The sequence below is a fragment of the Hyaena hyaena genome, unplaced genomic scaffold (assembly GCF_003009895.1).
Source record: "Hyaena hyaena isolate Hyena2069 unplaced genomic scaffold, ASM300989v1 scaffold_452, whole genome shotgun sequence".
Taxonomy (NCBI): Eukaryota; Metazoa; Chordata; class Mammalia; order Carnivora; family Hyaenidae; genus Hyaena; species Hyaena hyaena.
In genome coordinates this window covers 273,763-290,417 of record NW_024081085.1, presented here as the reverse complement: position 1 = coordinate 290,417, position 16,655 = coordinate 273,763, and the positions used below count along the sequence as shown (strand labels likewise).

At 36.5% G+C, this 16,655-nt stretch overlaps 1 protein-coding gene across 3 annotated transcripts in view; it reads left to right on the top strand.

The window, feature by feature from the left end:
• CPQ (carboxypeptidase Q) overlaps positions 1-16,655 on the top strand; it is a 386,524-nt gene that overhangs the window by 105,586 nt on the left and 264,283 nt on the right. For all 3 annotated transcript variants that reach the window (XM_039253463.1, XM_039253462.1, XM_039253464.1), the window contains one exon: positions 242-705. In XM_039253463.1, the coding sequence (XP_039109394.1) occupies positions 276-705 (430 nt within the window). In that variant the 5' untranslated portion in view covers positions 242-275. The remainder of the gene's footprint in view (positions 1-241; positions 706-16,655) is intronic.

Here is a 16,655-nt window from a genome sequence, read left to right as displayed (position 1 = left end):
TAGTTTCCACATAACACTCAGTGCTCATCCCCACAAGTGTCCTCCTCCATGCCCATCCCCCCGTCCCCCCACATCCATCAGTCCTCAGTTTTTGTCAGCATTCAAGAGTCTCTCATGGTTTGCCTCTCTCCCTTTCCCCCACCATTTCCGCCCTTCTTCTCCCCCTTGTTCCTCCGTCAAGTTCCTCCTAATCCTCCTATATGTGCAAACATATGATATTTGTCCTTCTCTGCCTACACAGATTATTTTAGGAAGAAAACCTACTGGAAAAATCAATGAAGTTCCTTCTCACATTTGTTGGTGTTGTTCACCTTTTATCCCTGAACTCTGGGAAAACAATATATAAGAATGACATCTCTCAGAGGACTTTTCAAGAAATAAAAGAAGAAATAGCCAGCTATGGAGATGTTGCTAAAACAATCATCAACCTTGCTGTTTATGGTAAAGCCCAGAACAGATCCTATGAGAGATTGGCACTTCTGGTTGATACTGTTGGACCCAGACCAAGTGGCTCCAAGAGCCTAGAAAAAGCCATCCAAATCATGTACCAGAACCTGCAGGAAGATGGGCTGGAGAACGTCCACTTGGAGCCGGTCAAAATACCCCACTGGGAGAGGGGGGAGGAATCTGCTATGATGCTGGTGCCAAGGATTCACAAGATGGCTATTTTGGGTCTTGGAAGCAGCATTGGGACTCCTCCAGAAGGTACCCTTTGTCTTTTCAAGTCAATTTGCTGTTACTTTATAAAAATAATATCACATGATATAGTTGATTATAGTTTGCATGATTCATATTACAATTTAGATGATAAGAAGGAAGATAAAATCATTTCTTGTTCCATTGGCTTAATGAATTCTCTACTTTTATATTTATTTTTCTTCCTTCTTCCTTTCTTACCTTTCTTCTATTTCTTTCTGAAAGAAAGCTGACTGTGTAGGGTCACTTTTTAAATGAAGATCTACAACTATTGGTCCATGATATCTATCATCACTATCAATAACTTGTAGCTAGTACAACATTAGTTTCATTCCATAGAGCATGGAGAAAAGTGTGCCTAGGATAGAAAAACTATAATTTCCTTCAAGGAGCCTCAATGTACAAACATTTTTAGAATTAACGAATTAGGGGGCTCCTGAGTGGCTCAAATGGTTAAGCATCTGACTTCAACTCAGGTCATGATCTCATAGCTCGTGAGTTCGAACCCTTCATTTGTCTCTTTCCTGGTGATGTGGAGCCTGCTTGGGATTCTCCCTTTCTCTCTCTCTTTGTGCCCCTTCCTCACTTGCACCCTCTCTTTCTTGAAATAAATAAACTTTAATTTTTTTTTAAATAAAAAATAAAAAAAGAATTAACAAAATAGAAAACAGATATTTACATCTGGAATTGATTTTAGTTAATTATTTTTACAGAACCTGAGGCCTCTAATGCAAGGAATTATCCAGTGAGAAGCTCTACCTTTACTTATCAGCATTCTAGCTCAGCTCCAACAGATAGTAGATCAGGGATATATAACCAGTCACCAGTGGGTTGTTAGTCAGTCTTGGACTGATCATGGACTGTTTTCCTGTGGACCAGTCATGGACTATTCATGTATTTTTGGACTGTTTTCCTATGGCAGAGGAACTATTTTATAGAAACTAGTTGACATTCTCTAAAGAGTTTATAGAAAGTTTTGACTTTCTCTAATGCCAAAAGAAAGACTCAGTATAGAAGTAGATGGTCAGGTATTTAAAAACAAAACAAAACAAAACAAAACAAAACAAAACAAAACATCTTTTTTGAGGTATAATTCACACATAATATTCACCCATTTAAAATCTACAATTCAGTGGTTTTTAGTAATATTCACAGAATTGTGCAGCTATTGTGTGGCCTAATTGTAGAACATTTTCATCACCCTGAAAAGAAACTGCCTACTCAATAGCAGTTTCTCTCCCTCCCTCCCTCCCTTACCTCCCTCTTAAGCCCAAGGCAATAGCTAATTTTCTTTATTTATGGATTTTCCCATTCTTAATATTTCACATGAACAGAATAATTCACCATGTATTTTTTTGTGACTGGTTTTTTTTCATGTAGCATGTTTTCCGGGTTGATCCATGATGTAGCATGAGTCACTACTTAATTTTTGTTGCTGAATCATATTCCATTTTTTAAAAATATACCACATTTTATCTATCCATTCATCAGGTGATGGATATTTTTTTCTTATCTTTTGGCAATTATGAATAATTCTGCTAAAAACCTTCATGTATAAATTTTTGATAGATATATGTTTTCATTTCTCTTGGATATATGCCACAGAGTCAAATTGCTGGGTCATATAGTAACTCTGTGCTTAACTTTTTGAGGAACTTCCATTCTCTTTTCCAAAGTGACTGTACCATTTTACATCTCCATTAATGTATTCTAATTTTCACATGTACTTCTCAACACTTGTTATTATCTGTCTTTTTGGTTATGACTATCCTAGTGGGTATAAAGAGATATCTCATTGTGGTTATGAATTCCATTTCCCTAATGATTAATGATGTTTAGCATCTTTCCATGTTCTTATTGGCCAGTTGCGTATCTTTGGAGAAATGTATATTCAGATCCTTTGCCCAATTTTTAATTATGTTATTTAAATTTTTATTATTGAGTTGTAAAAGGTCTTCATGTATTCTGGATGCATTTCCCTTATCAGATGTTTGATTTACTAACATATTCTCCATTTTATGAATTCTCTTTTCACTCTTTTGATGGTAATATTCCTGCAGAAAAGTCTTTAATTTTGATTTAGCACAACCTATCTAAATTTTTTTGTTGCTTGTACTTTTAGGGTTATATCTAAGAAACCTTTGCCCCAAACAAGATCACAAAGATTTACTCCTAAATTTTCTTCTAAGAGTTGTATAGTTGTATAGTTTTAGGTCTGTGAATTAATTTTTACATATCGTGTTAGGTAGGAGTACAGCTTCATTCTTTTGCATGTAGTCATTCAATTGTCTCAGCTTCATCTATTGAAAAAACTACTCTTTCCTTATTGAATTGTGTATATTACATTAGTTGATTTTCAGATATTAAAATAGCTTTCTATTCTTTGGATAAACTGCACTTGGTTATAGCATATAATCTTATATGTTACTGCTCAGTTTGCTAGTATTATGTCTAGTAGTTTTACATCTATACTCATAAAGGATAGTGGTCTACAGTTTTATTATTATTATTATTTGTGATATCTTCACCTGGTTTGGTATCAGGGTAATTCTAGACTCAAATAATTAATTGGAAAGTACTACCTGGTCTTCTGTTCTTTGGAAGAATTTGTGAAAGATTGATGTTAATTCTTTAAGTTTTTGGTAGAATTCACAAGCCATCTGGTCTTGGGATTTTCTTTGTGGGAAGATTGTTAATTATTAATTTAATATCATTCCTTGTTATAGATCTATTCATATTTTATATTCTTGAGGTAGTTTTAGTAGTTTGTGTGTTTCTAGGAATTTATTCATTTTATCTAAATTAAGTAATTTGTTGGCATTCAGTTATTTATAGTATTTCCTTAAGTATTAGTATAAGTATTTTTAATTTATGAGGATAAGGATCCAAATTACTATTTGGTGTCACTTGCTTTCGGCCTGAAGAATTCCCTTTAGTTTTTTTCCACCAAAGTAGGTCTGCTAGCAGAAATTTCTCTAACCCTTCATCCATTCTTTTTATTTATTTAATTTTAACTTTTGAAACATAGCTCTACTGGATATAAGATTCTTGGGTAACAGTTTTTTACTTTTCAGTACTTTGAATTTGTCATCCATTGTCCTTTGGTCTCTGCTGTTTCTGATGAGAAGTCAGTTGTTAATATTATTGGGATTCCCTTATATGTGATTAACCATTTTGCTCTTACTGATTTTCTTTTATTTGTGGTTTCCATCATTTTGATTCTGATGTATCTAGGTATGGATCTCTTTGCTTTTATCTTGCTTGGCAGTTGTTGAGCTTTATGGATGTGTCAGTTAGTGATTTTTTTCAATTTGAGGAGTTATCAGCTATTATTTCTATGAATATTTTTCTACCCCTTTTTTGGTCTTCTGATCCTTCCACTGTCAGTATGCAGGTACATTTAATGATTCCAATATTTCTCTGAGGTTCTGCTCATTTTTCTTCCCCTTTTTTCTCTCTCTATTTTAGGTTGCATAACTTGTATCAATCTATCAAGTTCACTTATTCTTTCTTCTGCTAGTTTAAATATATTGTTGAGCCCCTTTACTGAATTTCTTTTTCAGTTAACATAATTTTCAACTCTAGAATTTTTTCCTGCAATTTTTATCTCTTTATTGATATTCTTATTTGCTGAGACATTGTCATCATAACTTCCTTTAATTTCTTTAAGTATGGTTTCCTTGAGGCCCTTGAACATGTTTATAAATTCGGCTGGTTTGAAGTCTTTTTCTGATATGTCCTACAACTGGGCCTCCTCAAAAGCAGTGTCCATTGCCTACTTTTTATCCTGTTTATTTGCCACATTTTCCTATTTCTTTTCATGTCTCATCATTTTTGTTGTTGTTGTTGTCAAAAACTGAACATTTGAAAAAATGTATTCCAGTAACTCTTGATACTGATTCTTATCCCTTTCCCTCTCTTGCCCACTGGAGGTTGATGTTGTTTTTCTTATTTTCTTTGCCCTTTATTTGTTTAATGATTTGATTGTACTGTGTGAAGTCTATTTCTCCCATAATGTACAAATTCTGATGTCCCTGTGCAAAATGCTTTTATTTTGCCCTTTTGAACTTTTAGTCTAGCTCACTTGGAGTCAGCCCTTGATCCACATAAATTACTTATTGGTGAAACGTTGTGTGTAGATCTTATTAGTCAGTTATATTTTTACCCTTTATTGTTGGGCGTACACATGGCTTGGGGGCTGTTGTTAAAACTTAAGGAGTTTATGGTTTTTCCTTAAGTTCAGCCACCGCCCAATAGCTTGGAAGTTCCCTCTACCATCCATCTTGAGAGGGTGCAGCCTTGGGCATGCACATACTCTTCCAGCCTGCTAGGATGCGTGCAATTTTATTATTAAGTCTTGCTTAATAATACTTTCCTCTGTATCAGAATAGCTTATTTTTCAGCATGTGTTTGGTCCGAAGCTGTGCTTAAGCCTCCTGTGCCAGTGAAGCTTCTGCCCTTTGTTGATGGATCTGAGGGCAGCTTGGGGAATATTTTCAATCTGACCCATGTCTTGTTTTCATTGTTCCTGAGTAGGAACATGTGCATAGCTTTTCCAATCACCAGGGTTTACTGGGTGATCCCAGGAGGGCTTTTCTTGGTTGTTTCTTTTCCTGGTTCTGTTAAACTTCTGATTGCTCTGCCATTTTGCTTGGTACTAGCAGCATCGTAAAACTTCTAGCACTCCTTTAATTGTTTTCTACCAAACCCTCCATTGTTTTGAACAACACCCTTAGGCATGGAATTCTCTATGTTCTGCTCCAAATACAATCACTACCCTGGGTAAGAACTGCAAAGCTCTTCCTTTTCTTTGCTTGCCTCTTTTCTGAAAGACCTCTGTGCTAAAGTATAGCACAGGAGCTAGGCACAGTAATAATAGCGTACTTCTCCCAGACTGAGAATCTGAACCGGTGCTGGAAGGGAGAGTGATAGCTCCTGGTCTTCTCAGCTTGCCTCCCAGTGTGGGACTTCAGCCTGTGCGTAAGCTGAGACAGACAGAGATGATCAGGAGCCAAGCATTCTTGGTGGCTACACTTAAGGTAGGATTCCTACCATATGAGTTGGGGTTAGGCAGAGGGATAGGGACTCAGCCCTTTTGGAGTGGAGTGCTCATAATTGAATTTTTGTAACATAGTAGAGCTGGGGGTGGGAGAAGGAAGCAGGTCATGGCCCAAATTCTATAGACTCATTTACTCAGGTTTAGTAGTTTTTCTGGAATGAATGTTTCTCCATTTGCTTTATGCCCTTAAGACAATTTTGAGAGACTTTAAGTGATTTTTTAAAAACTAATTTTTCTTATTTAAATGTTTTGTAGAGGACAGATCTGTCAAGTTTCTCACTCCACCATTTTGGAAGTACCATTGGGATAGTCTGTTTTGATTTCTCTGAGCCTACGTGAATAGATTACCACTGAGATACTAGTTTTGTAGTGTCAGCCAGGAGTTTTGTTCAGTTGCCTTTGCTATGCACTAATCTGTATTAGGCACCAGATTTTTAACATTTATACATATATATTATTGTGTATACACACACACAACACACACATTTATCATCTATATCTATCTAAATCTGTATAACCTTTTTTCCTTTTTACGATTTCTCAACTACCTTAGAAGATCTAGCCTTTTTTTTTTTTTTTTTTTTTTTTATTTTTTTATTTTTTTTTTTTTTTTTTTTTTTTTTTTTTTTTTTTACAGATGAGAAAACCAGAGGTGAGGTAGTTTGCCCAAGGTTACACACTAGTAAGAGACCAACTGTCAAACTCCAAAGTCTGTGCTTTATGTTACTAGGCTATATTGCCTCATATACAAATACTTGTATATTATTTTCATTTATAATGGAGCTTTCCCTTTTTAGCCATCTGACTAAAGCAGAGCTGTCTCAAAGGCTTACCCGTACTGTGACAAAATATATTGGTGTCTGCACCTTCTTTCTGGACATATTTCTCATTCCTGTTTCTTTCTTATCCTCATTTTTCATTCTGTATCTGGGCCTGATCTTCCCTGGCTATCTGCCTGGTATTGAAAACTAAGCCAAGGTACTGATTGCTCCTGGGGCTTTCAAAACCCAGGGGAAGTGAGTTTTACTCACTAGAATCTATTGTGGTGTTCCAAGACTCACTTTCACCCCACTCCTTATTCCATGGGGCTCAAAGTAGATAAACAGTTGTCTGGCAACCAGGCTATTTTCAGCTCTGAGGACACTGGAAAGTTAGGCTGAACCAGGTATGGAGAAATTCCCTCAGGAGACAGAGTGAATTCAGCATAAAGGGACCTCTGTATGCAGGTAGTGTGGTACAGAGCTCATCTCTTAGGGAACCCATGTTATGTCCTTGGTTTAGCCACCAACTAGTTGTGTGACCTTGGTCCAGTCTTTTAATCTTTTTGGATCTTAACTTTATCATCTGTAAAATGAGAGATGTCTGACATTTGAATCTGTAAGGTTTCTTCCAGATTGAAAATGTTGTGATTCAAAAAACATTTTTTTAAGCTTTATTATTTATTTTTGAGAGAGAGAGAGAATGAGCGAGCATGAGTGGGGGAGGAGCAGAGAGAGAGGGAGACACAGAATCCGAAGCAGGCTCCTGGCTCTAAGCTGCCAGCACAGAGCCTGACATGGGGCTCGAACTCATGACGGCTGAGGTCATGACCTGAGCCGAAGTTGGATGCTGAACCAACTGAGCCACCCAGGTGCCCTGAAAAGGTTGTGATTTTTATGAGAATCAACAAGGGATTAGTGAAGCTAGAGTTCATGAGAGCAGGAGTTCTTCCAGGCATAAGCTATGGAGCAGATTTCTTATATAATCAGAGATGATTTTTTTTAACTGTACAATTCTAGAGTTGAGTATTACAGTATGTGTTAGTTTATTTGTGTGTCAGGCTAAGGGTCTGTGAATTATCTTTGGAGAGTTGGAAGAAGACAGACATGCAAATGGGCCAAGTAAGACAAGATGCTGAGCGAAATTTAGAAGTGAGACAGGAGAAAGTACAATTTCAAATCAATCCTGAGAGAACAGAACAAACATCAGATTTAAATGGACTGAGTCAAACAATGAGAGCCAGCAGCCAAATCCAAAAGAGGCTGATACATGGGCAAGAAAGGGGAACTTGGGCAGAATGTTGTTGCCCTTCTTCAGTAGACATAATTCTGTGGGTCTCATTATATGGTCTCTGAAACCCAAATAGCAGATTATTTAGTACTTATTAGTTCTCTATGGAGACTGACATCTCTGTAGAGGTACTGGGCTTTCCTAGAATATTGTATGTTGTAAATTGTATTGGGAGCACCTGAGAAACTGGACTGAATTTAATCCATCTCTCTATCCTCAGCACCTAGCACCATACTCAGACTTATTAGTTACTCTTTCAGTGTTTGAGGAACAGTGAATTATTTGAGGTAGGTCTTTCCTTAGGCTATTAGTCACTTATAATAATAAAAAAATAGTGCTTCCTTCTACTTATAGGTAATATTGTTGACCCATCATAATTTGCTTACATTTTTTTTCTGATTGTAAAATCAATACTTGCTCATTATAGAGAACATGTACATAAATATAAAAGTAATAAAAATCATCTGCGATCTTATCTCCCAAAGTATTGCTAACATTTTTATATTTCTAATTTTTCCACATGTACATATATTTTTATTTTATAAACTTGAGATGAAACTATATATATGTGTGTCCTTTTATGCCATATGTCATAGACATTTACTGCATTTAATAAATATCATTTGAAATAAATTTTGATGGTTATAAAATACAAATATACAATTATTAATATGACCAAAACCTTGTTATTGGCATCTTGATTATTTCCTTTTTCTTTTTTTCTACTGTTTCAATAACATAGCTGTACCAATCTTTTAATACAGATTGATTTTTAAAGGAGAGATTTTTACATTTTTTGTGATTTTAAGAAAGAGAGGAATGATTGGGATATTCTAAGGAGTCTTAAAAGAGTGGCAAAAAATAGCTTTGAAGCTGCTCCTGTAGATATAAAGAATGCAAATAAAATTCTTAGAAACCATGTTTGTCCAAATATTTTTAATTTTGTGAGATGTTAATATAATAGAACTTATATAATATTATCTGTAATATAAATTATTTATAATACAGTGTAAATATAGTATATTTAATTATTCAAAATTTTAATATAAATATTGCTATTTTTAAGCTCTTGATATATTTGTTTAATTGTTTTCCAGAAAGATGATGCACATCTACTGTCTTGTCAGTAGTATATCTTAATATTTTAATCCCTGTGCCTTCATATGCATCAGATATTTTTTTCTAATCTTTGCCATTGTGATGGGCTTAAAATGATATTTGACTCTTATTTTATTTTGTATTTATTTGCTTATTGGTGAGACTAATATTTTCATATATTTATTGTTACTTGTATTTTTCTTCTTTAAATTATCTGTGAATATCCCCTGCACACTTTCTATCGGTACTTCAGTGATTTTCTAATTGATGTTTAGGAACTCATTACATGGTAAAGATTTAAAGTATTTGATTGTCACCTGATTCAAATTGATTTTTTAAAGCTATTGATATGGTTTGTATTGATTCATTATCTCCTTTTTCATGTTTTCTTAAGAAAAGCCAAGTCTTAAGAGTTTATTTATTTCTTATATTTGAAGAGGGCTAGCTAGCCGTGGAGTGTATTATAAGACTGTAAAACAGCAAAGCAGACTAATTTATGCTCCCTCCATCCTATCAAAGTGCTCTAAGATATACCTCTTTAGCCCAGTTTATACAGGCTTTGGAACATCAATATCACCAATATGCTGATTGGTAAACAACTTGCTCTTAAAATGGCCCTTACAAACTTAAGAATCCAGTCTCTCTGGCCTTAGATTTTGACCTGAGTTCCCTGATTGGTACTTCTTCTGGGTCATGGCAAAGCATGTGTACCTTGTGACTTGTTTTCACAGAAATGATTTTGGAGTGGGAGGAAGAGAGGTAGAGGTAGCACTAAACTGGGCTTAATATGTAGAATTGACTGACAGTTAATGTTTAGCTGTGGAACCACTCTACCTGGCTGAAATTTAAAGCATGCGTGGGTGTATCATAGGATTTTAAACTTTTTTCCAGAATTGTTGGGAAATCTCAGACTTTAAATTGGGCTTTTCAGGAATGAATTTAAGAACCATTCTGTAGAACTGGACTACCAAGGCTGCCATTGCTCTTCTTAGCGTCAGCAGTGGGTTTTACCAGAAAGTTGCTATAAAAAATCCAGACAATGCCACAGTTGTGGCCCCAGGGACCCATGCTTGGAGCATCTAATATCTGAGATGGTGTCTTGCTTTCATGTGTTTATTCTCTGCCTGGAATGCCCATATTTAAGGATTCAGCTCAAATGTCTCCTCTATGGAGACTTTTTCTGTGTTTGCTCATCTCCTGCTTTTTCTGGACCCTATACATCCTTTCTCTACTAGATGGTAAGCTCTTAGAGTCAGAGACCTCAGTTTCACTGGTTCTTAACTACAGGCATTTGTGCTCCCCAGGAGAAATTAAGCAACGTCTGGACACAATTTTGATAGTTGTGACGAAGAGGCAATATTACTTGAGTTCAGTGTGTAGAGGCCAGGAATACTGCTAAACATCCCATAATGTGCAGAACAGGTCCTTTTTCCACCTCAACAAATAATTATCCATTCCAAAGTGCCAGTAGTGTTGAAGTTGAGAAAATTTGCCCTAGTCTCTAGCATGGTGTCTCACGCACAGAAAAGCCTCAAGAAATATTAGTTGAATGAATTAAGTCTTTTCATTTCTATTGCTCCAACGTTCAGTTGGTCACCAAGCCTTAAATGTCATGCATGATTCCTTTTTTCTATCCTCACTGTAGCATCAGAGTTCAGGACCTAACATTTCCTGACTAGTGTTATAATCATCTCCTAATTGATCTCCCTGACCCCAGTCTCATTTTGATCAATTTCAGTACGGCTGCTTCAGTAGTCTTAGTAAAATATGGATCTCATTATGCCATTCCCTTGCTTAAAATTTTTTCATTGTTCAGGGTATAGTTCAAATTCTTACAACCTTTTAAAATGTGACCCTAGGCTATGTTTCTAAGTTTATCTCTAGTTCCTCTCTAGCCACACACCTTAGGCTGCAGCTACACGTGCCTAACTGCTCTTGCCATGTTCATACCTCTTTGCCTTAAAAGCTACTTCTTGGGCCTCTGGCCAACTTAACCTTCACCCTAGCCCTAATCCTAACTCCACCCTTCTCTGCAGGGAGAATCCCTACTCATTTTTAAAGACTCATTTAAAAGGGATCTTTTCTTGAATCCAAACCTAGTCAACTTAATTGTTCTTTCATCTCTATTCTCTTAGCACTTTGCGTATATTATGCAATGATCACAATTTTTGAAGTCTATTATTCACAGGGTTCTCCCTTCTGAGAAACTGTGACCTCCTCCAGAGTAAAAGCCAGATCTTATCCTTGTATCTCGTTTAGCACTAGGCTCAGTGCCTGGTATGTGATAGATGCATATTGAATATCCATTGATCTGAAGAATAGATTGTGAGAAATATCATACATTTAAAAGGAATATTAAAAACCTATTCCTATTCAAACGTATTCCTTTAGCCCTACGTGATTTCCGTAGGTCTTTTATGTCTCTGTCATATCCAAATAGCAATAAGTTTTGACGTGCTTCTAAAGTATAGGCACATAACAAAGAGAAGGGAAAATAAACATCAATGAAATCATGATGGGGTTGTTTGCGACAGTCTATTTTTCTGAAGATTTAAGCAGCATGGATCAGAAAGTCTAGAAAGGTGCAGTTTAAGCATATTCCAAACTCATACTGTGTCCATCCTAGAGGAACTTAAAATCGCCTTCCTGCATACTCTTAGCACATCTTCCAAAGGAAGACATTCTACCACTGATAATTTCAATCCATTTCGTAGTGAAGTGCTAACTAATTTGTGCACAAGGCACCGTCATCAGAGAATTAGTTATTTGTACTTGTCCTTTTCTCCTCCTTTGGTCTCATTGGGGAAACAGCATTTTCAGTGTTCTTCCCCCCCACCCCCCCAACCCGGGATTTATCTTTGTCTAATATCCCATCACAACGTGAGCAACTATTCTAAAGAGCCTGTATCCACAGGTGATTCTTTGAATTTGCAGTTGTGGGATCAGCTGAAGGATCCAATTCCAAGTGTCCGAGGTTACAAATTCCCTCTCTGCCTCAAGGCAGAAGTAGGAATGAGGAGGAAGGGGACAAAGGGACTCACATTTATTGAGTGTCTTTTACACAGTAGTCACTGCACAGATTCTTTTACTTACAGTGTCCTTTGCGCTAGGTATCGTTCACATGCTACAGGCGACAGGCTGTGGGAAGTTCAGCACTTTGTCCAAGGTTACACAGCCAGTATGTGGCCAAGATGTATCCCAAGTCATGCCTTCTTAAGAGGCTTCCTTCTTCACCTTGCCATGTGGACATTTCTGCCCACATCTCTCAGGTATTTAAATTTTCCTTTTGGTTGTTTCCTTAAGAATGGGACTTCCACATCTATCTCCTATTGTTACATTCTCACACAAAGACAGCTTAAAAAGCACAAACCATACAACAAAAACATTACTGAATTTGATTGCATCAGAATTAAGAATTTCTACAATCAAGGATACCATGACAGACACTGTGAGATGATAAAATGGGAGAAGATCTTATCTTAACACTGTCTAAAATTGTTATGGGCTATGAACTACTGGAAATCCACAAGAAAAAGGCAGTAGCCCTAGTAAGGAACTGAACAAAGGTTCTGAATAAGCAATTTAAAGAAGACAAACCCTAAAAGCTAACATGTATAGAAATCTCAACTCAGTAGTAATCAGAACAAAGCAAAATTTGAAAATAATGAGATCAGTTTACAGCAGAGATGTAAAATATGTTGGTAGGGCTGTGAGGGCATAGGAACCCTCATGCATTGCTTGGTGAGCATGAAGCGTGGTGCCACCATTTTGGAGAACATACTTGTATTATACCAACTTAAATATATTTTTATATTAAATGACCTAGTAATTCACTTCCTTGGCATATTTCCCAAAGAAATTGTCACTCAGTTACCTATGGGTATATATACAAGGATAATTATTATAGCCTTATTTGCAAGAGTAGGGTTCATCTGGAGGTCCGTTTCTGGGAAAGTAGATATGTAAGATGTGGTAGGTGCCTCCCAGGGAATGTTTTACAGACGTTAGAAACAACTGACTAATATATGTATAGCAACATGGATGGATCTTATATACCTAAGGCTGAATAAAAATAATAAAAAATAGAATGAAATACAATTGCATACATATAAATATAAATACATATAAACATATAAATAAATATGTATGTTTATACATATTTATATGTTTATAAACATATAAATACAATTTTGCATACACATAAAATAATGTTTCATATTTTCTAAGAAGACATATAAACAAAAAAGATCTTAGAATGGTTGTCTGCTTAAGACGTGGGATGGAGGTGGGAATGAGGAGTGGGGTTAAAAGACAGTAAATAAGTTTGAAAAACAACCAAATAAAACAAAAAGATTTGCCTTGAAAAGGCCAGTGATGATGGTATACTGTGAATTAAGGAGTATAATGAACCCAACACTCTGCATTTGATATTAAAAGCAAAAATCCACTTGCCATTTGAGGCATGAAGTTAAGGTAGATATTTGGGTAGTTTGTCATTTTCTCCAAGAGGAAACAAAACTGCTTCTCTTTTGCTTTTTAAGCATTATCTGGTTCCCTCTTCTCCTATAATCTTATGACATTCACTCAGATTTATGCTTATATACTGTGAAATTTTGACTTTTTACTTATTTGTTTTTAGTTGTCATACAATATTTATCTTTGTTATTGTTGTCTTAGTTTCAAAGCTTCTCTGGAGGGATGGAGTCTCTTTTCATTTGCTTTGTAGAGCCTTTGGTATAGTTGGACCTTTAGATCACATTAGTGATATTCCCAGTGTTTAATTTTATGAAAAATCTTCCAGGAAGAGGTTTTCTTTTGAGATTCTAAAAATGTAGATGATGTGCTCTGTAGACTTACTGATGAAATAACATAGGTTGATGGTACCCAGATATCCTTTTCCCTTAATCTATTTTTTTTTAATGTTTATTTTTGAGAGAGAGACAGAGAGACAGAGCATGAGCATGGGAGGGGCAGAGAGAGAGAGAGAGGGAGACATAGAATCTGAAGCAGTTCCAGGCTCTGAGCTGTCAGCATAGAGCCTGACACGGGGTTCAAACCCACAGACTGTGAGATCATGACCTGAGCCGAGTAGGATGCTCAACCAACTGAGCCATTCAGGCACCCTGCCAGGTATCCTTTTTAATAAACACCCTTATCTAGCTCATATTTCATCCTTTTCTTCTCTTTGGCAAATCTCTCTAATTCCTTTTTCCTAACACAAGATATCACTGGTTAATAACTATAGGTTTTTGATAGCTGATGTTGTGAGTGAATTTAAGAACTTTGTTCAGTAATCAGAAGGCTGTAATTAGTATTGAACTTAATCATGTAGAGCTAGGAAATTTCTTCTTGAAACATGGGATTCTCTATGTCTCTCCTGTACTCTTTTTCTTTGTGTCTTTGTTATTTATTCTGCTTGTCGCTCTGTCTCTTTCTCTGGACTTCTTTCTACTAACCATCTCTGCCTTTCTTTCTGTTCCTCTTTTTATCTTACTCTTTTCTCCCTGTCTCTTTTGGTTTGGACTCTCTTGGTGTTTGTCTCTTTTTGTCTTATGCCTTCTAGTTTCTGGTTCATAGACTCATCAGCAGGGTAGTCCAGAGCTGATGTATTTGCAGTTATGTCAGATTATTGCTCTAGATTTAATTGGAACTTCTGTCTTTTTCATAGTCTGTAAAGGTCCTCTTTGACAGCCTAATTGTATTCCTAGAATTAAAGTCCCTGAAGCAAGTACATATTTTGTACTCAAAAATTTTGTGATGGATTTCATTGAAAGTGGTTTCCTAAGAATCAGTACCATTTTGATGGCTATTGGGAAATGCATCAATAATATCAATTAACTGAAGGTACTTTGATTTCTCCAGGGGACTCAATAGGTCAAAGCCTTATGGTACTCCTTACATTCTTGATTTTCTTTGTGTTGAAAAATTGCATGGGAAATTTCCAGGAAACTTCAAAGCTTTATATCATTAAATTGAAACCATTTTTTCTGAGGAAAATATTAAGAAAATTTGTCTTCTTTAGAAGAAGATAGTTTCAGAGGTTTTAGAACAACTACTGGTAAATGCATTAGATACTCAAGGCCTGATTGACAAAGTAAGTAATCATTAAACCGCTGGGACTAGATGATATTCACCCAGTAATTTTGAAGGAACTTGTCAAAACTTGGTCAAATTATATTTAACCTTTGTTAGTTGCTATTGGGCTTAAGAATTGTCAGATTTCCCATGGTACCACATTCTATAAGGATTCTTTCAAGTAGATTTTGAGAAGTACATTTGTAGGTGATCATTACTTATTTACTTCGTATGATATACATGACAAGGTAATGTATGGGGCATTTCTGGAAGGTGCATATAGATGACATGTTGGAAGGAAGATGATGTCTGAATAGTGGTGGAAGCCGAGGATAGGGCCAGATTGGATTTATACCCAGTGGGAATCACTGCACACTTCCAAATAGGGAGATTTGGGGATACACATTTTTCAGAACACATTCTTATGGCTCTGTGACAAATGGATGAGAAAGGAGAAAGAACAGAGAATTCAGATTTGAATGATGAATAATTTGGAGTAAGGGCTTCAGAAATGGAGAACCAAATATTACTAAATAAAGATCAATTAATACATTTTGGATATGAGAGATGATAAATGGGAAAAATAAAAGATTACAAAGTTTTCAAGACTCCTGAGTGGCTCATTCAGTTGGGCAATTGACTCTAGATTTTGGCTCAGGTCATGTCTCATGACTCAGGGGATTGAGCCCTGCATTGGGCTCTAAGCTGTTAGCATGAGCCTGCTTGAGTTTCTCTCTGTCTCTGTCTCTCTCTCTGCCCTACCCCACTCGCAGACTCTCTCTCTCTCTCAAAGAAATAAGTATTAAAAAATATAACAAAGCTTTCAAGTCTGGGTCTTAGAAAAACCATAGTGGTATCACAGAGAGAAAAGCTAGGGAGGGAAGTTGGCTGAAGACAGTGGATGAAAGGGTTAGTTTTGAATACGTTGACCTTTTGAGGTTGATTCCATAGAAAACAGTCGTGCTCTCTTATACGACATCCCTGAATGCCACAAAGTGGTAACAATGGGCCAGACTGATCACTGTTCCCACCCATGTAGCGTTTCTTACTTTCTTTGGTTTCTACAAACTATCGTAGCCTCTGTTGATGCTGCCACAACAATGATTCCTGTTTATTTCTTTGTCAAATCACTGTCCTGTGAGCCTGGTTCAGATACAGGATGCCTATAATCTCTGTGTCTCCAGCTCCTAAGGTAGCACCAGCCACTTTATTGGTGCTCGGCAATTGGTTACTGTATTGGCATCCATCGTACTCCCAGCACAAGGTTACGTGGTGATGATACACAGGCGAATCAAACAAGGGAATGAGGAAAACAGGGTTAGTTCTCTCGGGGCTGAACAAGCCTTCAGAAGGACATGACACAGAAGGATGAAGGATTCAGTGGCATTAAGAAGGGAGGAAGGGTATACTCAGGACAGGAAAGAAGACAAACAAAGGCATGAGTGTGTGAAAGTATAAGACCTACTTGCCTAGTGACTGGAGGAGCAGATTGACGGTGAGAAGACAGAAGAGGTTGGTGATGGGCCTGGAAAGGTACAAAGGCAGTCTGTAAAAAACCTTGCTTAGGCTGTCCTATATATTCTTACATTTCTTAGGACAAAAATTATTTCTATGGTGAGGATACAAGGGTAGGGGGATTAGATGGTACCTCTAATTTGTACCTCTTAGTAGAAGTATA